This window comes from Hylobates moloch, unplaced genomic scaffold (assembly GCF_009828535.3).
Source record: "Hylobates moloch isolate HMO894 unplaced genomic scaffold, HMol_V3 SCAFFOLD_6, whole genome shotgun sequence".
Taxonomy (NCBI): Eukaryota; Metazoa; Chordata; class Mammalia; order Primates; family Hylobatidae; genus Hylobates; species Hylobates moloch.
In genome coordinates this window covers 75,262,485-75,287,670 of record NW_026652281.1, presented here as the reverse complement: position 1 = coordinate 75,287,670, position 25,186 = coordinate 75,262,485, and the positions used below count along the sequence as shown (strand labels likewise).

The 25,186-nt window shown below is 47.2% G+C and overlaps 1 protein-coding gene across 6 annotated transcripts in view; it reads left to right on the top strand.

Annotated features, from left to right (window-relative positions):
* EARS2 (glutamyl-tRNA synthetase 2, mitochondrial) overlaps positions 1–21,274 on the top strand; it is a 35,354-nt gene extending 14,080 nt beyond the window's left edge. For 2 of the 6 annotated variants that reach the window (XM_032157118.2, XM_032157120.2), the window contains exons 4-9: positions 8,245–8,717; positions 10,851–10,959; positions 13,383–13,536; positions 13,648–13,778; positions 17,904–18,039; positions 18,841–21,274. In XM_032157118.2, coding sequence (XP_032013009.1) covers positions 8,245–8,717; positions 10,851–10,959; positions 13,383–13,536; positions 13,648–13,778; positions 17,904–18,039; positions 18,841–18,924 — 1,087 coding nt within the window. In that variant the 3' untranslated portion in view covers positions 18,925–21,274. Of the gene's footprint in view, positions 1–8,244; positions 8,718–10,850; positions 10,960–13,382; positions 13,537–13,647; positions 13,779–17,903; positions 18,264–18,840 lie in introns of those variants that run through there. The other 4 variants (XR_009214161.1, XR_009214160.1, XM_032157119.2 and 1 more) reach the window with 4 other exon arrangements.
* Positions 21,275–25,186: the final 3,912 nt, after the last annotated feature.

Here is a 25,186-nt window from a genome sequence, read left to right as displayed (position 1 = left end):
AGCCTCCAACTCCTGGACTCAAGTAGTACCCCCATCTCAGCCTCCCAAGTAACTACGACTATACTCCTGGCTAATTTTTTTTTTTTTTTGAGCTTTTCATAAAGATGGGGAACTCACTGTGTTGCCCAGGCTGGTCTTGAACTCCTGGCCTCAAGCACTCCTCCCACCTTGGCCTCCCAAAGTGCTGGGATTACAAGTATGAGCCACTGCGCCTGACGTCTTTTTTGTTTTTTTTTTTTTTTTTTTTTTTTGGTGAGACAGAGTCTCACTCTGCCACCCGGGCTAGAGTACAGTGGTGCTATCTCAGCTTACTGCAATCTCCACCTCCTGGGTTCAAAGGATTCTCATGCCTCAGCCTCCTATGTAGCTGGGACTACAGGCATGTGCCACCACACGTGGCTAATTTTTGTGTTTTTAATAGAGATGGGGTTTCGCCATGTGGCCCAGGCTGTGCTCAAACTCCTGAACTCAAACAATCTTCCCACCTCAGCCTCCCAAAGTGCTGTGATTACAGGCATGAACCACTGCACCTGGACCATTGGAGCATTTCAGATTAGGCATATTTGGCATTATTTTTGTTCATTAGACAGAAGTCACTAGGCCCAGCCCACACTCAAGGGGAGGGGACTACACAAGGACAGAAACACCAGAAGGCGAGAATGACTGGGGGCCATGTTAGAAGCTGCCTGACACATTGGGTCTCAGAAAGTAATGTGTAAAGTAATTTTAATTATTTGTTATTTTGAATAAGCAAGGTCCACAGGCTGGACGTGGTGGCTCACACCTGTAATCCCAGCACTTTAGGAGGCTGAGGTGGGTGGATCACGAGGTCAGGAGTTCAGGACCAGCCTGGCCAATGTGGTGAAACCCTGTCTCTACTAAAAATACAAGAATTAGCTGGGTGTGGTGGTGCACATGTAGTCCCAGCTGCTCGGGAGGCTGAGGCAGGAGAATCATTTGAACCCAGGAAGTAGAGGTTGCAGTGAGCCAAGATTGCACCACTGCACTCCAGCCTGGGCGACAGAGCAAGACTCTATCTCAAAAAAAAAAAAAAAGAAAAACGAAAGGTCCACAAAGGGCCAGGTGTGGTGGCTCACGTCTGTAATTCCAGCACTTTGGGAGGCGGAGGCGGGCAGATCACTTGAGGTCAGGAGTTTGAGACCAGCCTGGCCAACATAGTGAAACCCCATCTCTACTAAAAACACAAAAATTAGGCCTGGAGTGGTGGCTCATACCTGTAATCCCAGTACGTTGGGAAGCCGAGGAGGGCAGATCACCTGAGGTCAGGAGTTCAACACCAGCCTGGCCAATATGGTGAAACCCATCTCTACAAAAATACAAAAATTAGCTGGGCATGATGGCGGGTGCCTGTAATCCCAGCTACTTGGGAGGCTGAGGCGGGAGAATAGTTTGAACCTGGGAGGCAAAGGGTGCAGTGAGCTGCGATCGTGCTGTTGTACTCTAGCCTGGGCAACAGAGCGAGACTCCATTTCAAAAAAAAAAATCAGCTGAGCTTGGTGGTGCATGCCTGTAATCCTAGCTACCTGGGAGGTTGAGGCACTAGAATCGCATGAACCCAGAAGGCGGAGGTTGCAGTGAGCTGAGATTGTGCCATTGTACTCCAGCCTGGGTGACAGAGGGAGACGGTCTCAAAAAAAAAAAAAGGTCCACAAAGGTATATATTGAAAGAACTCTCTTCCAATCTTGACTCTGGCCACTCAATTCTGCTCTCCAGAAACAACCAATGTTAAAATTTTCTTATGTCTCCTCCAGAGACATTCAGTACATATACCAATAAGTACATATTATTTTCTTTTTTTCCTTATTCACATGGTAGCATGCAATGTACTATGTACATGCTATGTGGTACAATTTACCATGTCCACTTACTATCTTGAGGATCAGATATCAGTCCATAATAATACATAATATTCCATTTATGGATATAACTTCATTTACTTAATCAGTTTTGTCTTAACCTTTATATTTTATTTTATTTTATTATTTTATTTTATTTTATTTTATTTTGTTTGTTACTTTTTGAGATGGAGTCTTGCTCTGTTCCCCAGGCTGGAGTGCAGTGGCGCAATCTTGGCTCGCTGCAATCTCCATCTCCCAGGTTCAAGTGGATTCTCTGGCCTCAGCCTCCCGAGTAGCTGGGATTACAGGCGCCCGCCACCACACCCAGCTAATTTTTATATTTTTCTAGTAGAGATGGGGTTTCACCATGTTGGTCAGGCTGGTGTCAAACTCCTGACCTCAAGTGATCTGCCCAAGTGATCCTCAAGTGGCCTCCCAAAGTGCTGGGATTACAGGCATGAGCTACCACACCTGGCCTTAATAAACCTTTATGTTTTTTTTTTTTTTTTTTGGAGACAGAGTCTTGCTCTGTCGCCTATGCTGGTGTGCAGTGGCGTGATCTTGGCTCACTGCAACCTCCACCTCCTGGATTCAAGCAATGCTCCTGTCTCAGCCTCCCGAGGAGCTGGGACTAGAGGTGCACGCCGCCACACTTGGCTAATTTAATTTTCTTTTGTATTTTAGTAGAGATGGGGTTTCACCGTGTTGCCCAGGCTGGTCTCGAACTCTTGAGCTCAGGCAGTCCGCCTGCCTCAGCCTCCCAAAGTGCTGTGATTACTGGCATGAGCCACCACGCCTGGCCCAAACCTTTATGTTATTTCTAATATTTGGTTATAAAAGAAGAGAGCTGTGGTGACTAATGTTGACATATGTCATTTTGCACTTGTGCAGTATGTTTGCTGAGTACCTTCCTAGAGGTGGAATTGCAGGGTCGAGTTGTAGCTTTGATGGATACTGCCAAGTGGCTGGCCCTTTACTTGTTTACACTCCCATCTGCAATAGCATCGTAACATTTACATTGCAGTTCCAGTGAACTGTTTGGTCAAGGGCTCAGCTATTTGGCCAAGGTCATGACATTTACGGTGACACTTGCCTTTTTATTATAAGCAATCTATTTGTCTGTTGACAGAAGATTTTTTTTTTTCCTCATCTCATTCTGTGACCCAAGCTGGAGTGCAGCGGTATGATCACAGCTCATTGCAACCTTGAATCTCCTGGGTTCAAGCAATCCTACAACCTCAGCCTCCCAAGTAGCTGTGACCACAGCCACGCACCACACCACACACAGCTAGTGTTTTGTTTTGAGATGGGGTCTCGCTCTGTCACCCAGATTGGAGTGCAGTAGTGTGATCTTGGCTCGAGGCAACCTCTGCCTCCTGGGCTCAAGCAGTCCTCCCATCTCAGCCTCCCAAACAGCTGGAACCAGAGGTGTGTGCCGCCATGCCCGGCAAATTTTTTTGTATTTTTGGTAGAGACGGGGTTTCTCCATGTTGCGTAGGCTGGTCTCAAACTCCTGAGCATAGGAGACCCACCCACCTCAGCCTCCCAAAGTGCTGGGATTTTAAGTGTGAACCATCATGCCCGGCTGGCACACAGCTAGTTTTTAAATTTTTGTAGAGATGGAATTCCCCTATTTTACCCAGGCTGGTATGAAACTCAAGCCATCTTCCTGCCTCAGCTTCCCAAAGTGCTGGGATTATAGGCATGAGCCACCATGCCTGGCCAACAGATTTTTTTTTAAAAAAAATTATGGTCATGCCCTGTTGTGGAATCCGTGCGGCCATTTATTTATTTATTTATTTTAAGCTTTCAGGATTTGTATTACATCCTAGTCTAGTTTAACGGTATCTGATGTTACACACATCACCTCATCGTGAACGTGTTTAATAAGCAAAAGCAAATCAGACAGCTCATCTAAGTCGTTATTTTTTGCAGACTAAACAGTAAGGTAACAACTACACAGAACCCCATGGGTAATGACGGACACTTGCACAGTTTTCATACAAGCTATGTTGGTTATCAAAGTATATCTGCTAATATTTAATAAAGAGAGTGAAACGTCATTGGGGTGGAAAAGTCAGGCCTAGACACTAGGTTGGAAAAGAACAGATCAAATATGGATTTCACAAACCAAAAGTTTATTTTTTTTTTATTTTTATTTTTTTTTTTTGAGACGGAGTCTTGCTCTGTCGCCCAGGCTGGAGTGCAGTGGCGCAGTCTCGGCTCACTGCAAGCTCCGCCTCCCGGGTTCACGCCATTCTCCTGCCTCAGCCTCTCCGAGTAGCTGGGACTACAGGCGCCCGCCACTACGCCCGGCTAATTTTTTTGTATTTTTTAGTAGAGACGGGGTTTCACCGTGGTCTCGATCTCCTGACCTCGTGATCCGCCCGCCTCGGCCTCCCAAAGTGCTGGGATTACAAGCGTGAGCCACCGCGCCCGGCCTTCACAAACCAAAAGTTTATAAACTCAAGGCAATACAAGTCCTTTTTATTGTAAAAGCTTAGTTGAAACTAAAAGATCTGTAAAAATTATTACTTTGGGCCTTAAACAGTACCAGCTCTTATGATCAAAAAAAGGCCACAACTCCAGCCTGGGCGACATAGTGAAACCCTATCTATATTAAAGTACAAAAATTAGCTGGGCCTGGTGGTATGTGCCCATAATTTCAGCTACTCAGGAGGCTGAGGCAGGAGAATCACCTGAACCAGGGAGATGGAGGTTGCAATGAGCTGAGATTGTGCCACTGCACTCCAGCGTGGGAGACAGAATGAGACCCTGTCTCAAAAAAAAAAAAAAAAAAAAAAGGTGGGGAGCCATAACTGTTGAGATTGTATTACTAGATTTTATTTTACACTAGGTGGTAGGTACAAAGCAATCCTCCTTAATAAAGTTGACAGCTTCCCTTAGAACTTTTTTTTTTTTCAGACAAGGTGTTGCTCTGTCACCCAGGCTGGAGCGATGCAATCATGACTCACCACAGCCTTGACTTCCTGGGCTCAAGCAATCCTCCTGCTTCAGCCTCCCAAGTAGGTGAAACTACACACATGTACCCACCATACCTGGCTAATTCTTTTTTTTTTTTTTTTAATTTCTAGTACAGACAAGGTCTCGTTACCCAGGCTGGTTTTGAACTCCTGGGCTCAAGCAGTTCTCCTGCCTTATCCTCCCAAAATGCTGGGATTACAGGAGTGAGTCACCACACTTGGACAGAACATATTTAATAATGCACATTTAAAACAAGTATTCATCTTACAAGTTGTTCTGTAATCCAAACATATGACAGCTTGGAGAACAACATTTAGAAAACAAAAGCCAATGTAAAAAGACAGATTAAAACAACTGGAAGCCAGGCACGGTGGCTCATGCCTGTAATCCCAGCACTTTGGGAGCCTGAGGTAGGCAGATAACCTGAGGTCAGGAGTTCAAGACCAGCCTGGCCAACATGGTGAAACCCCGTCTCTACTGAAATTAGCCGGGCATGGTGGTGTGCACCTGTAATCCCAGCTACTTGGGAGCTTGGGAGGTGGAGACTACAGTGAGCCAAGATAAGCCGCTGCACTCCAACCTGGGTGACAGAGCGAGACTCCATCTCAAAAACAAAAACAAAAAAACCCAACTAGGACAGTGTAGGTTTTGTATGGCTCAGACTTCACAGTTTTCTTACTGCATCATAAATGTATCGATGTAGAATATCTGTTCCAGCTAGGCGTGGTGGCTCATGCCTGTAATCCCAGCACTTTGGGAGGCCAAGGTGGGCGGATTGCTAGAGCCCAGCTTTTGCAACATGGTGAGCCCCCATTTCTACCAAAAAAAATACAAAAATTAGCCAGGCATGGTGGTGCATGCCTGTAGCCCCAGCTACTCGGGAGGCTAAGTGGGAGAATCACTTTACCCTTGGGAAGGTCTAGGTTGCAGTGAGCTGTGATCACACTACTGTACTCCAGCCTGGGTGACAGAGTGAGACCCTGACTCAAAAAAAAAGAAAAAGAAAAAGAAACCCTGTCTCTACTAAAAATACAAAAAATTAGCTGGGTATAGTCGTGCATACCTGTAGGCCCAGCTGCTCGGGAGGCTGAGATGGGAGAATCACCTGAGCCCAGGAAGTCAAGACTGCAGTGAGCCATGATTGCACCACTGCATTCCAGCCTGATCAACGGGAGTGAGACCTTGTCCCCTGTCTCAATGAATGAATGAATGAATGAATATTTCTTCCACTGGCCCCATTGCTCTGGATTTAAAGAAATACCTTTTCTTCCTGGTTTTATTTAACCTTTGAGATCCATCCAATAATCTCTAATATCATCAATTAGCACTTCCCCTTTAACATCCCAAACACTAACGTACCTCATTTTCCCAATCTGAAACACGTTATCAGCTGGGTACAGTGGCCTGTAATCTAATCGCAGCACTTCGGGAGGCTGAGGAGGGTGGATCGCTTGAGACTAGGAGTTCAAGACCAGCCTGGGCAACATGGTGAAACCCCATCTCTATATGAAATTTGAAAAAGAAAAGAAACAAGTTATTATGTCTAGTGCTGCTGCTCTGTTTGGAAGATGACAGAGCATCCAAAGTTTTGCCAGTCTTTTGTTCCTTTACAAGTTTTTCTGGAGCAACTTAACTTTTTCTTCTTTAATGTTTTGTCAGACTCACTGTCAGAATTGCTGCCAGAAGAGCTTGAAGAAACAGGTTCCTTTGATTTAGACATTGTGCTGCCCTGCTCCTGCAGCTGAACACCCTCCTGTTCACTCATGTGCAAGTGACTCATTTTTAAAAACTTTTTTGGCCAGGCACGGTGGCTCACACCTGTAATCCCAGCACTTTGGGAGGCCGAGGCGGCAGATCACGAGGTCAGGAGTTCGAGACCAGCCTGACCAACATGGTGAAACTCCATTTCTACTAAAAATACAAAAATTAGCCGGGTGTGGTGGCAGGCACCTGTAATCCTAGCTATTCAGGAGGCTGAGGCAGGAGAATTGCTTGAACCCGGGCGGCGGAGGTTGTGGTGAGCTGAGGTCGCGACACTGCACTCCAGCCTGGGCGACAGAGCGAGACTCTATCTCAAAAAAAAGAGAAAAAAAAGGTTTTTTTTGAGACAGGGTCTCACTGTGTCACCCAGGCTAGAGTGCAGAGGCGCCATCATAGTTTACCGCAGCCTCAACCTCCTGGGCTCCAGTGATTCTTCCACCTTGGCCTCCCACAGAGCTGGGACTACAGGAATGCACCATCACACCTGGCTGATTTTGTTTTGTTTTGTAGAGACAGAGTCTCACTGTGTTGCCTAGGCTGGTATTTTAAATTTTTAAATAAGAGACAGAATTTTGCTATGTTACCCAGGCTGGTCTTGAACTCTAGAGGTCAGGCTGTCCTCCTACCTTGACCTCCCAAAACACTGGGATTACAGACATGAGCAACTGTGTCCAGCCCTGTGCACCATTTATTGATTGATTGAACACTTAGCTGTGTCAAAGACTAACCTTATAAGCATTCCATCTGTGTCTCAGAACGCTTTTGGGTGCAGTTAGTGGAATACCATGTTAGAAGGGACAAACGATACTTTAACTCACAGATGAATCACCTGGGGACCTAGTTAATGTGCAGATTCTGACTCAGTAGGTCTGGGGTGGAGCCTAAGAGTCTGCATTTTTGGCAGACTCCCAGGAGGCTGATGCTGGGGGCCCACAGACCACACTTTGAGTAGCCAGGGCATCAATCATAGACATTTGTCTTTTGATTCTGCACAAGGCGGGAGGTGGGTGACTCCAGGATGAGACTAGCAGTGTGGAGACGCCAGGGCTCTATTTTGGCTTCTCTCTGACTTCATTGCCTTCCCTCCTGCAGTTGCAAGTAGCTGCGGCAGGTCCAGGCATGCTCCCCTCACAGGACAACATCCAAAGAGGACAGAAGTGGGGTAGTGGGAAATTTTAAGAAGGGATTTTCCTCCCGTGGCTGTCTCTCCTTGTCCTTTGGAGAGAAAAACCTTTCTCGGAACCGTAAGCCTTCCTTACCGCCAGGCATGCTTTTCTTTGCATCCCAGTGACTAGGATGGGGTTACATTTCTGCCTGGACTGGTCACTGGCATGGGGCAATAGGATTGCAAGATTGGCGATACCAATCAGGATTCAACCCCTTGGACTGAGCATTTTGCTATTTTCTTGTTAGCAAGGAAGAAGCGTGGAATGGCTGGTAGATAGGCAGACATTAGTGTCTGCTACACCATGTTATCTCAGTTTTCCACACAACTGTATCATCATCCCCGTTCTAGACTGAGAAAGCAGCTTGCAGCAGTAATTGAATTGCTTAAGATCACACAGCTATGACAAAGGTAGGACTCCTGTCCATCAACCTGTCCATCAACAGTACTCATGCTGCTCTGCTCCCCATCAGGTATGACAATCGGTGCAGGAACATGAGCCAGGAGCAGGTGGCCCAGAAGCTGGCCAAGGACCCCAAGCCTGCGATCCGCTTCCGCCTGGAGCAGGCGGCGCCAGCCTTCCAGGACCTGGTGTATGGCTGGAATAGGCATGAAGTGGCCAGCGTGGAGGGAGACCCAGTCATCATGAAGAGCGACGGCTTCCCCACATACCACCTGGCCTGTGTGGTGGACGACCACCACATGGGCATCAGCCACGTGCTGCGAGGCTCTGAGTGGCTCGTCTCCACTGCCAAGCACCTGCTCCTCTACCAGGCCCTGGGCTGGCAGCCACCCCACTTCGCCCACCTGCCTCTGCTCCTTAACAGGGATGGCAGCAAGCTCTCCAAGAGGCAAGGGGACATTTTCCTGGAGCACTTTGCTGCTGATGGCTTCCTGCCCGATTCCTTGTTGGACATCATCACCAACTGTGGCTCAGGTTTTTCAGGTACCCGCCCACCTGAGTGGTCCTGGCAGCAGAGAGCGTGGCCAGGAGGAGTAGGGCTTTGGCTCAGACAGTCCTGCTCTTTGGTCCCAGCTTTGCCACTTACCAGCCAGGTGACCTTGGACAAGTTTATTCTTTTATTCAATAAATGTTTATTTTGCCAGACACCGCATTAAGTGCTGGGGCTACAATAGTGAGTAAGATAGACATGATCCCTACCCTCAAGGGGCTTATAGTCTCTGAGCCTCAGTTGCATATCTGGAAAATGGGGATAAGTGTCTACCACATAGAGTTAGGATTCACTGAGCTCAGGAGTGTAAGGTACCCAGCCCAGCACCTGTCACACTATAAGCACAAAAAGTGACAGACCCTATGATTATGACAATTATTACAAGCATGTGTGCTAACAGTATGACTAGAATTAATATGGATCTAGTTTCTTTTTTTCCTTCTTCATTTTAGTGCCAGATGAATGTAGTTTATTTCAAGCTGAGCACTTATCCATGATCCAAGACTTAGACCCAAACCTTGAAGAAGCAAGCATCAAATAGGATGACCTGAAGGATTTCTGAAAATGTGTCCAGAATATTCTGCCTGCTGGTCTCATTTCATTTAACACAACATACTGTTAAGGGGTAGATACATATCTCCACTGTTTGTAAGAGGATTGTGAAGCTCAGAGAAGCTGAGTAACTTGCCAAAGTTACACACCTAGTGAGAGATATAGTGCTTTAGGCCTATGCCTGATCACGATGCCTGCTGACCGTGTGGGACTGAGCTGCTGCTCACAAGAAGCAGCTCCCAGCACCATGGTTCTTAACTCTTTTTATTTTTTTTTTTTGAGACAGAGTTTCTTGTCCCCCATTCTGGAGTGCAATGGTGCGATCTCAGCTCACTGCAACCTCCACCTCCTGGGTTCAAGCAATTCTCCTGCTTCAGCCTCCCAAATAGCTGGGATTACAGGCACTCGCCACCACGCCCAGCTAATTTTTGTATTTTTAGTAGAGATGGGGTTTCACCATGTTGTCCAGGCTGTTCTCGAACTCCTGACCTCAGGTGATCTGCCCGCCTTGGCCTCCCAAAGTGCTGGGATTACAGGCGTGAGCCACAGCGCCCGGCCTGGTTCTTAACTCTTGACTGCTTTGGAATCGGCTAGGAAGCTTGTAAAATATGCTCAGACCCCAACCAAACCCAGTCGACTCAGAGTCTCTGGTACAGCCAGGCAATGGGTGTACTGTTCTGCAGCTCATGTCTTGAGAGTAATGGAGATGGGTTTAGCCTGATTGTTTTCAGACCTTTTTTTTCCTTAATGACAGAACCCTTTCTGAAAATGAAAGCTCATTCAGGCTCTTGATATATAAATAGCTAGAAGTTAAATCCCTTTGGGCAAAGTGGAATGGGGGGCCCAGGGCTTGCTCACTCAGCCTCCCTTATGTTTGAAAGTAGAAGGAGGGTGGGTGCAGTGGCTCATGCCTGTAATCCCAGCACTTTGGGAGGCCAATGCAGGAGGATCATTTAAGCCTGGGAGTTTGAGACCAACCTGGGCAATATAGTGAAACTCCATCTCTACAGAAAAATGTATGTATGTATGTATGTATGTATTTGTTTATTTGATGGAGTCTCGCTCTGTTGCCCAGGCTGGAGTGCAATGGCACAATCTTAGCTCACTACAGTCTCCGCCTCTCAGTTTCAAGTGATTTTCCTGCCTCAGCCTCCTGAGTAGCTGGGATTACAGGCGTGCTCCACCACACCTGGCTAATTTTTGTGCTTTTAGTAGGGATGGGTTTCACCATGTTTGCCAGGCCAGTCTCGAACTCCTGACCTCATGATCTGCCCACCTCTGCCTCCCAAAACGCTGATATTACAGGTGTGAGCCACCATGCCTAGCCCTACAGAAAAATTTAAAAATTAGCCAGGTGTGGTAGTATGTGCCTGTAGTCCCAGCTACTTGGAAGACAGGCTGGAGGATCGCTTGAGCCTGGGCGTTTGAGGTTACAGTGAGCTATGATTGTACCATTGCACTCCAGCCTGGGCAGCAGAGCAAGATCCTATCTCTTAAAAAAAAAAAAAAAAGAGATAAAGTGGAAGGAAGAAGGGAGGGAGGAAGCTGAGTAGCTGGGCCTCTCTTCTTTGCAGAGAACCAAATGGGCAGGACCCTGCCGGAGCTGATCACACAGTTCGACCTGACCCAGGTCACCTGTCACTCAGCCATGCTGGACATGGAGAAGCTCCCAGAATTCAACAGGTGAGTGGGGAGCATGGAGATCCCCTGGTGAGAAAGGGCTTTCTTGCTCATGACGGTCCCTACAGCAGAGGGTATAATGGGCTCTGGTACCTAATTCTGTGTGACCATGGCTAAATCACCTAGCCTCTTTGAGCCTCTGTTTCCTCTTCTCTAAAATGGGATTAATAACAATACCCATCTTATATGCTTGTTCTATGAAAGTATCTTGTATTAAGTGTTGCATGAAAGTATCTTGGATAGCCCTGGCACATACAAAGTGCTCAGTAAATGGTACATGTATTTTTATCATTAGCATTGTGTTCCTAGCCACCCCTTGCGTGGACTCTGTTAACAACCAAAGCCTGGAGAGGGGTATCTTCATTTTAGACTCACCTCCCCGCCCCCAACCTTACACCCAGCCAACACAGTGAGTGAGCACTGTCTCATGGCATCTACTTTATATTTCATGTATTTGATATTGCAAGTAGCTCTTCACTTGGAAACCTCCAAATATCGTTCCAACTCAGATCATTGTTAACATGTCTGAGTCAAAGGGTATTAGTGTTGGCTGGGCATGGTAGCTCACACCTTTAATTCCAGCACTTTGGGAGGCCAAGGTTGGCAGATCACCTGAAGTCAGGAGTTCGAGACCAGCCTGGCCAACATGGTGAAACCCTGTCTCTACTAAAAATAAAAAATTAGCTGGACATGGCACATGCTTGTAGTCCCAGCTACTTGGGAGGCTGAGGCACGAGGATCACTTGAACCAGGGAGGCAGAGGTTGCAGTGAGACAGGATCACACCACTGCACTCCAGCCTGGGCAACAAAGTGAGACACTGTCTTTAAAAAAAGTTATTAGTGGTTAAGACCATCAGCCAGGTGTGCATCTGGGGTGAGGGTCTTCCTGATACTTTGCCTAGAGCACTGGTTTGGGGACACAGTATCCTCAGTGCATTTACTTGCATGAGCCCAGAGAATTAACGTCAGTTGCAGATATTTTAGGGCTATTACTTTACTTACTTCTCCCATCAGACCTATGAGGTCAGTTGTATGATTTTGCCCTGTTTTACATATGGGGAACCCAGGACATAGAGAGGTTAAGAAACTAGCCAAAGTTCACACAGTAAACAGTGGGTGTCTTTTGAATGGGGCATTCAAGAGTGGATGTAGGCTGGGTGCGGTGGCTCACGCCTGTAATCGCAGCACTTTGGGAGGCTGACGCAGGTGGATCACCTGAGTCAGGAGTTCGAGATCAGCCTGGCCAACATGGTGAAACACACACAAAAATTAGCCCGACATGGTGGTGGGCACCTGTAGTCCCAGCTACTCAGGAGGCTGAGATGGAAGAATTGCTTAAACCTGGGAGGTGGAGGTTGCAGTGAGCCGAGATCACACCATTGCACTCCAGCCTGGGCAACAAGAGCAAAACTCCAACTCAAAAAAAAAAAAAGCCTCTTTCTATATATTTTAGTGGCTGGGTCTCGCCCTGTCACCCAAGCTGGAGTGCAGTGGTGACATCTCGGTTCACTGCAGCCTCAAACTCCCAGGCTGAAGTGATCCTTCCCCCCTCAGCCTCCAGAGTAGCTGAGTCTACAGGTGTGTACCACCACGCCAGGCTAATTTTGTTATTTTAAATTTTTTTTGTAGGGATGGCATCTTACTATGTTGCTAGGTTGGTCTTAAACTCCTGGCCTCAAGTGATCCTCCCTTCTTGGCCTCCTAAAGTTCTGGGATTAAGTGAGCCACTGCAACTGGCCAAAAGCTTCTCCAGGTGCAGCAGGACTGAGTGGCAGGTGACCTGGGAAGTAGAGGTTGCAGTGAGCGGAGATCACACCTCTGCTCTCCAGCCGGGGTGACACAGCGAGGCTCCGTCTCAAAAATAGATAAACAAAAATAAAATGTCAGCTACTATTTTGAAAACACTGAAAACATGGCTGGGCATGGTGGCCCACACCTGTAATCCTGGCACTTTGGGAGCCCAGCTGGGTAGATTGCTTGTTGCCCAGCCTGGACAACATAGCAAGACCTTGTCTCTACAAAAAACTAAAAAATTAGCTGGGCATGGTGATGTGTGTCTGTGGGCCCAGCTACTTGGGAGGGTGAGATGGGAGGATCGCTTGAGCCTAGAAGGTCTAGGCTGTAGTGAGCCGTGATCGTGGTACTGCACTCCAGCCTGGGCAACAGAGCAAGACTCTCAAAAACAAAAACTAAACCCCTGAAAACAAAGCATGTCTCTGAGTTGCTTGGGACTTTCAGGCTGTTTGTGGCCTTAGTCACATCCCTTTCTTTTTATAAACGTGAAGAGAATTCTTCTAGCTTGCGAAAGGGAGGGCTCATGGGAACTGATATGTCATTCTTCCAACTTCACCCTTTCCCCAGGGGAGAGACAGTTTGGGTGGGCTGGGGTGTTGACAGCAGGGCAGCCCCTTGATTTCTTCCGCAGACTGCACCTCCAGCGGCTGGTGAGCAATGAGAGTCAGAGGCGCCAGCTGGTGGGGAAGCTGCAGGTCCTTGTGGAGGAGGCCTTTGGGAGCCAGCTGCAAAACAGGGATGTCCTCAACCCAGTCTACATGGAGAGGATCCTCCTGCTGAGACAGGTGTGGTGTCAGGATTCTGGGAGGCTGAGGGAGGGGTTACTGGGTGCCGCAATTCCTCCTCCCTTCCAGAGCCCTGTCCCTAGTGCATTCAATGACTGCCTCCTTTCCCAGGGTCACATTTGCCGCCTGCAGGACTTGGTGTCCCCAGTGTACTCTTACCTGTGGACTCGCCCTGCAGTGGGTCGAGCACAGCTGGACGCCATCTCGGAGAAGGTGGATGTGATTGCCAAGCGTGTGCTGGGGTGAGTACCCGCAGGCTGAGCTCAGGGTTCCACACCCTCCTTCCCTCTCTCTGTCCCATGGCTCCCTTTCCTTCAGAGCTGGGCTGTTGGGGCCCCAGCACAACCCCATGGCCAGTGAAGAAGTGACCCTTCACTGGCTTTCGTTGGTGAGGAGGGCTTACCCGGAGGACCCGGGCTTTCCCTGGACATAGACATGTGTTCACTGCTTGCACCAACCTGGTTGCATCCCAGCTCTGCCATGTACTCACCAGATTATGTCACCTTGCTCAGGCGGCTTCACTTTGGCCAAGTTACTGTACCTATTTGAGCTTCCTTTTCCTTCTCAGTAAGAGAGAGATGATGCTAATTCTTACTGTAACAGTAATAACTTTCAATTACAAACACAACCAAAGCTGGCTTAGGCAAGAGGAGAATGATTGCTTATGTAACTGCAGATGCTAGAAGAAGGGCTGCTTGAGGCACAGCTTAATGCAGGAGTCAGTACTGCTTTCTCTCTCTGCCTTTCCCCTTCTGCCCCTACTCCCTGATGCTGACCACTTTTCCTGCAGAGGCTCTGTATCAGGTAACTAGAGGGCAAGATTCTCTACCAGACAAAAGAAATGCCAGTGCATGTCCTTTGTGGAAGTACATTTCTCCGTTATGTAGCAATCTGCAGGAAGCAGCTCAGGGCTCATCCTCCCACCTCAGCCTCTTTAGAAGCTGGGACTACAGGCACAGGCCACCACACCCAGCTAGTTTTTTTATTTTTTGTAGAGACAAGGTCTTGCCATGTTGCCCAGGCTGGTCTCAAACTCCTAGGCTCAAGTGATCTTCATGCCTCAGCCTCACAGAGTGCTGGGATTACAGGCGTGAGCCATGGTGCCTGGCCGGGGCCTATTAGTTCTAATTCACCGGGATTCAGTGTCGTAACTGCCCATCTCCACCACGAGGTTGGATTTTAGATTTGCTCTAGGACTCCCTCTCGAGTCAGGAAAGCTGATACTCAAATGTTCAGGAGCTGCCAGATCACTAGAAATCCCTTCTGTGCCTATGCCATGGTTCTTAACTCTGAGCCAGCTCTAGCAGATCTGGAACTGCCGTTGTTCCCGGCCTGGGGCCTGTCATTCTTTCATCAGCTCCTCGTCAGCCTGCTTCCCTGCAGTGCCATTGGGGAGAGTGTCTGCTTTTTTCCCACATTATATTTTATGTCTTCAGTATTTCATCTCCTGATTTTTGTAAATAAGGAGTACTCATGTGACCCAGTTAATAATTGTCTCAGTCCATGGGGTTGCTATAGCAAAATAACATAGACTGGCGGCTTCAACAACAAACATTTATTTCTCACAGATCTAGAGGCTAGAAGTCCAGGGTCAAGGTGCCGCCGATTCAGTGTCTGGTGAGGGCCTTGTTCCTGGGCCCTTGCCTTTTCCAGCCCTCCACTGTGTCCTCACGTGGTGGAGGGATGAGGGACCTCTCTGGGGTGTCTTTTATAAAGGCACTCATCTGTGCATGAGGGCTCTGCCCGCATTACCTGATCACCTCCCAAAGCCCACACCTTTGAATACTGTCCCCTTGGGGGTTAAAATTTGAACATATGAATTTAGGGGAACACAAACATTCAGAACATAGAGATGATGCAGTAAGAACGATCACCCTTGGCTGGGCGTGGTGGCTTACGCCTGTTATCCCAGCACTTTGGGAGGCCCAGGCGGGTGGATCACGAGGTCAGGAGATCAAGACCATCCTGGCTAACACGGTGAAACCCCGTCTCTAGTTAAAGTACAAAAATTTAGCCAGGCGTAGTGGTGGGTGCCTATAGTCCCAGCTACTCGGGAGGCTGAGGCAGGAGAATGGCGTGAACCTGGGAGGCAGAGCTTGCAGTGAGCTGAGATCGTGCCACTGGACTCCAGCCTGGGCGACAGAGTGAGACTCCATCTCAAAAAAACAAAACAAAACAAAAAAACAACAACAAAAGAAACGATCACCCTTGTCTGAAATTGAAACTCATCTGCTTCAGTGCTGACAGTAAGGAAATCTGTCTGCACCAAAAGGCTGTTTCTTCAAATCACTTATGAACCCAGTTCCCTGAGACAGTAGTGGTCCATACTGAGTTGACTTTGGAATGCAGTTGCCTGGAACATGTTTGAGCAGGCAGGGTCAGAATTGGCATCACAGATCGTCTGCACCAGGAAGATGTCCAGCCCCAGTTCCTCTTCAGTGTTTCCACTTCTGAATCTCCAGTAATAACTGAGGGGAGGCGGGGCACTGTGGCTCGTGCCTGTAATCCCAGTATTCTGGGAGGGTGAATGGGGAGGATCACTTGAAGCCAGGAGTTTGAGACCAGCCTGGGCAACATAGCTTGACCCCATCTCTACAAAAAGTAAAAATAAAATTAGCCAGGCATGGTGGTGGGTGCCTGTGGTCCAAGCTGCTCAGGCAGCTGAGGTGGGAGGATCGTTTGAGCCCAGGAGTTTGAGGCTGCAGTGAGCTGTGATCGCACTACTGCATTCCAGCCTAGGTGACAGAGCAAGATCCTGTCTTAAAAAAATAATAATTAATTATTTTTAAAAACTGAGAGGAACTGGGAAGTTGCAGTGAAATATACTCATCACCAGCCTATTCCCATCTCTTGACTAACTCAGAATCAGGGCCAGGGCAAATTTTTGCAAGTCCAGCTCTAACTGAATGGAGAATTTCTCCTGAAACAAAAGCTTTTGGGGAGAGCATCTTACTCAGCTGGACTGCCAGGATGTGGGGGTTGGTTGCTGGCCCATTGGAATCCTAGAGGCTTCAAGTTGTGGAAGAACGGCCATAGCAAGTTGGTGGCGGGGCTATTGCTGGAGCTGGGTGGGGTCTTCTGATTTCTTCTCTTCTTGGCTACGTCTCCAAAGAAGTCTCCCTCTACCAATCTTAAAGCTAGGTATTTCAGATAATTTCCCAGAAATTATCCATTCTATGTCAAATCTATTCCTAAGTTTCTTTTTTGTTGTGCCTGCAAGCAGAAGTGTTTCTTTTTAGATCCTTTTGTAATGTCTCAAAGCTCTTGATTGTACTTAACTAATTTTTAAAAATTTTAAATTCAAATACAAAATGTAATACTTGGCCGGGCATGGTGGCTCACGCCTTTAATCCCGCCTATAATCCCAGCACTTTGGGAGGCCAAGGTGGGCGGATCACCTGAGGTCAGGAGTTTGAGACCAGCCTGATCAACATGGTAAAACCCTGTCTCTACTAAAAATACAAAATTAGCTGGGCGTGGTGGCACGCACCTGTAATCCCAGCTACTTGGGAGGCTAAGGCAGGAGAATCGCTTGAACCCGGAAGGTGGAGGTTGCAGTGAGCTGAGATCGTGCCATTGTACTCCAGCCTGGGCAACAGAGCAAGACTCCATCTCAAAAAAAAAAAAAAAAAGTAATATTTCTGAGTATTTATCATGTGTTCAGGCACTTGGTGCTTTATAAGTTTTAACTCTCTACAATAGCCCTGTGCAGGACAGATACTATTATTATTATTATTATTTTTTTTTTTTGAGACAAAGTCTCGCTCTGTCACCCAGGCTATAGTGCAATGGTGTGATCTCGGCTCACTGCAACCTCCTCCTCCTGGGTTCAAGCAATTTTCCTGCCTCAGCCTCCTGAGTAGCTGGGACTACAGGCACTCGCCACCATCCCTGGCTAATATTTTTGTATTTTTAGTAGAGATGGGGTTTTACTGTGTTGGCCAGGTTGGTCTCGAACTCCTGACCTCAAGTGATCTGCCTGCCTCAGCCTCCCAAAATGCTGGGGTTACAGGCGTGAGCCACTATGCCAGCCTCAGATACTATTATTCTCCCCATTTTACAGATGAGAAAACTGAGGCATAAAGATTGCATGACACAGAGGTAGCAATGAGTAAAGCCTCTTATGGCACCTCTTACCTCCTGCATTGTGACCACTGGTTTCTCTGTGTGTGGTCCCTTGGTGGTTTTTCCTTCCCAACCTGGATAAGGGAGAAAGTGGTCAATATCTTCTTCACCTCCCTCAAAACAGGCTTGAACATTGGTTGTGCTGCTCGTACTGTAGCTGATCAATAACCTTCTGAAGCCCTTCCTCCCACCCACTTGCCATTGGCCCATGCAGGCCCTGTAAACCGGCCCTCTTCTTCTAGGCTTCTAGAAAGATCTGGTATGAGCTTAACTCAGAATATGCTGAATGGAGAACTGAAGAAGCTATCAGAAGGTCTGGAAGGCACCAAGTACAGTAATGTGATGAAACTCCTCCGGGTGGCCCTCAGTGGACAGCAGGTGAGGCAGGGACATGGGTTGGATTGTTCCCTGGAGCCCCTCATTGATCCTTTGAGCTTACGTTTCCTCGCAGGCACTGAGCTCAATATTGAGTATACAAAGATGAATGAAACATGATGATTCCCCTTGTTCAGTCAATCAACAGACACTATTGAGTACCTACTATATGCAAGCATTGTGTTAGGTACAGTGAATACAGTATAGAATGAAACACGCATACATAATCTCTGCCTTCATGGGGTTTGCAGTTTATTGGGGATAACAGACCTAGCAACAGCTTACTTAATATGGGAAAAACAGGCCAGGCACAGTGGCTCACACCTGTATTCCCAGCACTTTGGGAGGCCTAGGCAGGTGGATCACCTGAGGTCAGGAGTTTGAGACCAGCCTGGGCAACATGGTGAAACCTTGTCTCTACTAAAAATACAAAAATTAGCTGGGTGTGGTGGTGCGCCTGTAATCCCAGCTGCTTGGGAGGGTGAGGCACGAGAATTGCCTGAACCTGGGAGGCAGAGGTTGCAGTGAGCCAAGATCGCACCATTGCATTCTCGCCTGGGCAATAGAGTGAGACTCCATCTCAAAAAAAAAAAAAAAGGGGGGGGGGGGGGGGGGCAGCGGTTGGGGGAGAAACAGGCTCTTAGGACCCATCCTTGTCCAGGGAAGTAACACAAGCACTGGTCCTCAGAACACAGGCAGCAGTGTGGGGGCTGGCCTGTGAATAATTTCTGCAGACTGAGGCTGAGCTTCAGTTCTTTAGGCAGTTTAAGGTAGTAAGGCAATATTTGCTCTTTTTGTTCTTAGCAAGGACCTCCTGTAGCTGAGATGATGTTGTCCTTGGGACCAAAGGAAGTGCGGGAACGGATCCAGAAGGTGGTTTCCAGCTAGGGAGAGGATGTGTCGGGCAGTGGAGATCGCCCTAAGAACCTGTGAGCTTAGAAACAGCTTTCAGAGACCAGAAGGAGGCCTGGGGCCCGTCGGGAAGTTTGCCGAAGGAACTAAGAGTGGAAACAATCTCTGACTGCACACGAGTGCATTTGTGGATCCACCACAGGCCCATTCTTGTCAGTTGGCTGGGGAAGCCCAACCCCTCTAACCTCCTGGACTCTGGAAATGCATTCTCCGGGTCTGGTTTCTCACACATTACACAGCAGCGGTTCGGAGTTAGTTCACAGAAAAGCTAACATCCTGGAACATTGCAGAAGGCTTGGGTTTCAGTTTGCTAGGGCCCCCATAACAAAATGCCACAGAAGCAGGTGGTTTAAACAACAGAGATTTATTTTCTCACATTTGGAGGCTAGAAGTTCAAGATCAAGGTGTCAGCAGGCCTGGTTTCTCCTAAAGGCCTCTTTTCGTGGCTTGCAGACAGCTGTCTTCTCACTGTCCTTGTGCGGTCTTCCCTCCATGCACACACATCTCTGGTTTCATTATGTGCCCAACGTTCCTCTTCTAAGAACACCAGTCGGACTGGATTTTAACTTTAACCAGCCTGATTTAACTTAGTCACCTCTTTAAATGCGCAATCTCCAAGTACAGTCTCATTCTGAGGTGCTGGGGGTTTCTCAGCGTAAGAATTTAGGGGGACACAATTCAGCCCGTAGCAGCTGGGCACCGGGACTCATGGGTCCCAGTTCTCAGGCCCCAAAGACTCAGAGCAGCAAAGGATATGTGACACAAGCAGGGCTGAACTGGACACCAGACTTTCTTTGGGGTTGTAAAAGGAGAAGTGTGACTCCACTGCCAAGGGTAAGCACTCTTGTCTTATGCTACCCTTTATTCTTGAACCTTGGGGCAGACTGTCTCCCTTCCCAAAACGTCATCTGTTCCATTTTTCCAGTCTTCCAGACCTGGTCCTTGGACTGGAGACCTTCACCCTGCCTATTTTGTGGCTTTCTCTTCAAATCCACCTCTTCCTTCCTCCATGACTTACAAGTCATCATCTCTGCTGGTTTCTGAAATGAGATATGCTTCTTGGGGTCTTCAGTGAAGAGGAATAGCAAGTGAAGGGAGGATGGTGGTAGGGTACATGAACCCCTACCAGGCTTCTAGGCTTCCCCTGCATGGCAGCCAGCCTCTAAGTTGGCCCCCAACCATCCCTGCCTTCTTCTATTCACACCCTTGTGTGGTTCCTTCCCACACTGAATAGGCCTGACTTGTGTAACCACTACGCTATTGAAGAAATGAGAGTTTGATTTCTGAGGGTAAGTCATAAAATACATCATGGCTTCTGTCTTGTTTTCTTTGATCGCTTACTTTGGGGGAAGCCAGCTTCCAGGTCATGAAAATACTCAAGCAGCCTTATGAGGTGCTCCACATGACAAGGGATCGAGGCCTCCCACCAATAGCCATGGGAGTGTGCCATCTTGGAAGCCCGTCCTCCAATTCCAGCCAAGCATTCACATGACCGCAGTCCTGGCTGATCTTGCTTGTGACCTCTATGGGAGACCCTAAGCCAGAACCACTCAGAGAAGCTGCTCTGGAATTTCAGACACACATGAACTGTGAGATAGTAAACGTTTATTGTTTAAAGCTACTTGGTTTGGGGATAATTTGCGTTCCACCAGTAGACAATAAGTTTATTTTGTCCAGGGGAGTGGAAAGGCAATTACAGAGTTTGTTGAGCCCCATAGAGTCCTAGTCTTTGCTTAAAGAATACACCAGTTCTTTCTAATACAGAATCCATTAAGTTCGTTGGTTGCAAACAATAGAAACCAACTCTGCCTCACTTATGTTTATTGGAGGCCATAAGACAGCCACAGCATCTACCGAAAAGCCAAAAAAACAGGTCTTGGAAAAGACGGGAACTGGCTACAGGAGCTAATGGCCAGTCTTGTCCGAGTTCTTTGATGGCGACACATGAACTACAACCGTTTTGTTGTTGTTAATTTCTGCGTGTTTTCCCCTCAGCTTTGGATGACTCTGCTCAAGGTTCAGATTCTGAGGAGCGAGTATCTGTTGGGCTAACTGAGGTGCTGCTACCATTCCTTGGCCAGTAATAGGTAGTTTCACAGGGATTATATGCAAGGGAGGAAAAGTTGTTCCCAAGGAAAACTAGGGAGCTTTCTCCAGAAGAAGATGTAATGGCAGAAACAACAGGTGGTTGACCACAGAAGGGGACAATAATAACAATATTTATAATTTATCGTGCACTTACATGAGCCTCACCCTCTCCCAGGTGTCAGATAATGCTCGTAAATGCCTTAGTCCATCATCTCAGTAAATTTTTTTTATAACACTATGAGAGAAGCAGTATTTTTTTTTTCTGTTACAGATATGGAAACCGAGGCTCTGAAAAGTTAACTAAAACTTCCGAGGTTATAGTACGAGGCAAAATCAAGATTTAAACTCAGATCTGTGCCGATCCAGAGTCCAAGCTTAACTCTGATCTACTGAGTGTTGTCAGAGCATCTGTTTCTAAGACATTAAGAATGGTTACAAGGAGCTCTTTGGCTCATGGTCAAGTGAGTGTTTTTAACAAAGTGAGTGGTCAAAATACTAAGTCGATTCTGGTATATCTACAACATGGATGAACCTCTAGGACTTTATGCTAAATGAGATGTTAGTCACAAAAGGACAAATACTTCCTAACGCTTTGTGAGGCAAAGGTGGCAGGCTTGTCAAAGGCCAGGAGTTTGAGACCAGCCTGGGCAACATAGTGAGATCCTGTCTCTACAAAAAATTTAAAAATTAGCCAGGTAAGGTGACATATGCCTGTAGTCCCAGCTACTTGGGAGACTAAGGTAGGTGGATCAGTTGAGCTGAGGAGTTAAGGCTGCAGTGAGCTATGAATGCACCACTGCACTCTAGCCTGGGCAACACAGCAAGATCCTGTGTCTGAAAAAAAAATGAATAAAATAAAGTTGAAAGGATAGATACTGTAAGATTCTACTTAATCGAATTACTTAAAATAATCAAAATTATAGAAGCAGAAAGTAGGATGGTGGTTGTCAGACTTGGGGAGGCAGAAATGGGAGGTTACTGTTTAGGGTATAGAGTTTCAGTTATACAAGATGAAGTTACAGGGGTCAATGGTGGTGATAATTGCACAACATAAAGATATGTAATGCCACTGAACTGTAATTTAAAAATGACGGAGATGGTAAATTTTATGTTTTTCTGTATTTTACCACAGTTTTTAAAAAATACTAAATTAGAGCTGGGCCCGGTGGCTCACACCTAGAATCTCAACATTTTGGGAGGCCAAGGCAGGCAGATCACTTGAGTCTGGGAGTTCAAGACCAGCCTGGCCAACATGGTGAAACCCCATCTCTACTAAAAGTACAAAAATTAGCCAGGTGTGGTGGCACAAACCTACAATCCCACCTACTTGGGTGGCTGAGGCACAGGAATTACTTGAACCCCCCAGAATGGAAGGTTGCAGTGAGCCGAGATCACACCATTGTACTCCAGCCTGGGGAACAGAGCGACACTCTGTCTCAAAAAAAAATTAATAAAAAAGTGAAATTAATAAAGCTGTTGCTGCTTCCTCAAGTGAAGTGTGCTGTGCTATCTTGAAAGCAGCTCCAGACATCTGTCTTCTGTTTGGGGGTTTTGCTCAGGATCAGTAAGACTGGTTTTTGTTTTGTTTTGTTTTGTTTTTTTTAAGAGGATGTTGCTCTGTTGCCCACCCAGACTGGAGTGCAGTGGCACAATTATAGCTCACTGCAGCTCTAACTCCTGGGCTCAAGAGATCCTCCTATCTCAGCCTCTTGAGTAGCTGGAATCACAGGTGCATGCCACCACACCTGGCTAAGTAAAAGTGTTTGAAGGAATTTCATACATTTTAAATAACCTCAAGCCCATCCCCGGTGTTTTGAGAGTATAGTGCAGCGTTGAAGGGCACAGAGGCTGTCTAGATTCAGAAACATTCTGCCCCTTATTCACATGTGACTTTCTGTACCTCAATTTCCTTGTTTGTAAAATAGGAATAAGAATTGTACCCATCTCAAAGAGTTGTAAGGATTGGAATAGATAACATATACGAAGTTCTTTTTTTTTGAGACGTAGTTTCACTCTTGTTGCCCAGGCTGGCATGCAATGGCATGATCTCAGCTCACTGAAACCTCCACTTCCCAGGTTCAAGTGATTTTCCTGCCTCAGCCTCCCAAGTAGCTGGGATTACAGGCATGTGTCATGTCCTGCCATAGCCAGCTAATTTTGTATTTTTAGTAGAGACGGGGTTTCTCCATGTGGATCAGGCTGGTCTCCAACTGCCGACCTCAGGTGATCCGCCCGCCTCGGCCTCCCAAAGTTCTGGGATTACAGGCATGAGCCACCACGCTTGGCAGCATATATGAAGTTCTTAGAACATTGCATGGCATTTAATAAATGTTAGGTATCACTATCACCATTATTTTCATCCTTAGAAACAGTGATCTTGGTGGCAATGCGTAGAAACACACTCAGACTAACTGAAACCATGAAAGGAATTTATTGGAAGAATTAGGACTCTCACAGATCTAAAGGGCAGGACTTCCAACAGGACCTCACAAGAGAATGGAATCTGTACCTAGAAACCTGTTGGGACCAAAGGCAGCCACTCGGCCCTCTGAGATGGCACAGTTTGTAACATTCACCCCTCTTTGTGTGTCTGTTCACTTTGTTTTCCCTCTACAGGCTGCCTTTCTCTTTATCTCTGCAGTTGGCCAACAACTGCCCCAGCCCTGAAGCTAAATCATCTCTCTTCTCCTACACCACCAATTAAATAACCAATATTCCACATACAAATTTGCAGGGGAGAATCTGATTGGCCTAGCCTGGGTCAGGTGTCTACGCCTGGTCCAATCAGCAGTGGTCAGTGGGAGTCATATTCTATGATCATGGCTGCAGGTGACTCACTTCAGTGAGTGGGAAACCAGTTCCTTCCCCTGAGCGTGTTCTTTTTCAGTGTTGTTTAGAGTATCCTTTCCAGCCGGGTGCGGTGGCTCACGCTTTTAATCTCAGCACTTTGGGAGGCCAAGGCGGGCGGATCACGAGGTCAGGAGATCGAGACCACGGTGAAACCCTGTCTCTACTAAAAATACAAAAAAATTAGCCGGGCGTGGTGGCGGGCGCCTGTAGTCCCAGCTACTCGGAGAGGCTGAGGCAGGAGAATGGCGTGAACCTGGGAGGCAGAGCTTGCAGTGAGCCGAGATCGCACCACTACACTCCAGCCTGGGCGACAGAGCGAGACTCCGTCTCAAAAAAAAAAAAAAAAAAAAGTATCCTTTCCAGGTGTGGGCACGGTGGCTCACGCATGTAATCCCAGCGCATTGGGAGGCCAAGGCCAGTGGATCACTTGAGCCCAGGAGTTCGAGACCAACCTAGAAAACATGGTGAAACCCCATTTCTACAAAAAATGCAAAAATTAGTGGTGTGTAGTGATGCACACCTGTAATCCCAGCTACTGGAGTGGCTGAGGTGAGAGGATCACTTGAGCCCAGGGAGGTGGAGGCTGCAGTGAGCCAGGATAGTGCCACTGTACTCCAGCCAGGGTGACAGAGCAAGACTGTCTCAAAAAAAAAAGACAGTATCCTTTCTAGAAAGTTATATTTTTATAGCCAAATTTGGAATCCCATTCATACTGCCTTTATCCTACTTTATTTTTGCCTTCATAGTACTTTTTACTATATGAAATTATATATTTTATTTGTACATATTTACTCTCTATCTTACTCAAAAGAATATGAGATTATGGCAGGAAGGAAGTCTGTCTTTTAGTATAACCACAGCACCTGGCACGTTGACAGATACATAGTAAGGGTCAAGATCTCGTGATGAAAAAAGTGTTTGAGGACTATATTAGTAAGATCAGTTTCTTCAGAAGTGGCACTCATCAGCTGGTCTAACTGCCAGACTGTTACCAGTATCACTTCCATTTAAGCGGGGAAATCTTTCCTCTTTTGCAAGATTTGCCAGTATAATTAGCAGTCCAGTCTGTTGCCTGTAATTTGCATTGAATGCAGCTATCTGGGAGAGACTACCTTTGACAAAGCTTAGAAGTGAAGGGTGGGGACAGATGACAGACATGTGTTTAGTGGGGACTAAAATTAGAAGTTGTTGGCTGGGTGTGGTGGCTCACTCCTGTAATCCCAGCACTTTGGGAGGCCGATGGGGGAGGATCGTTTGAGCACAGGACTTTAAGACCAGCCTGGGCAACATGGTGAAATGC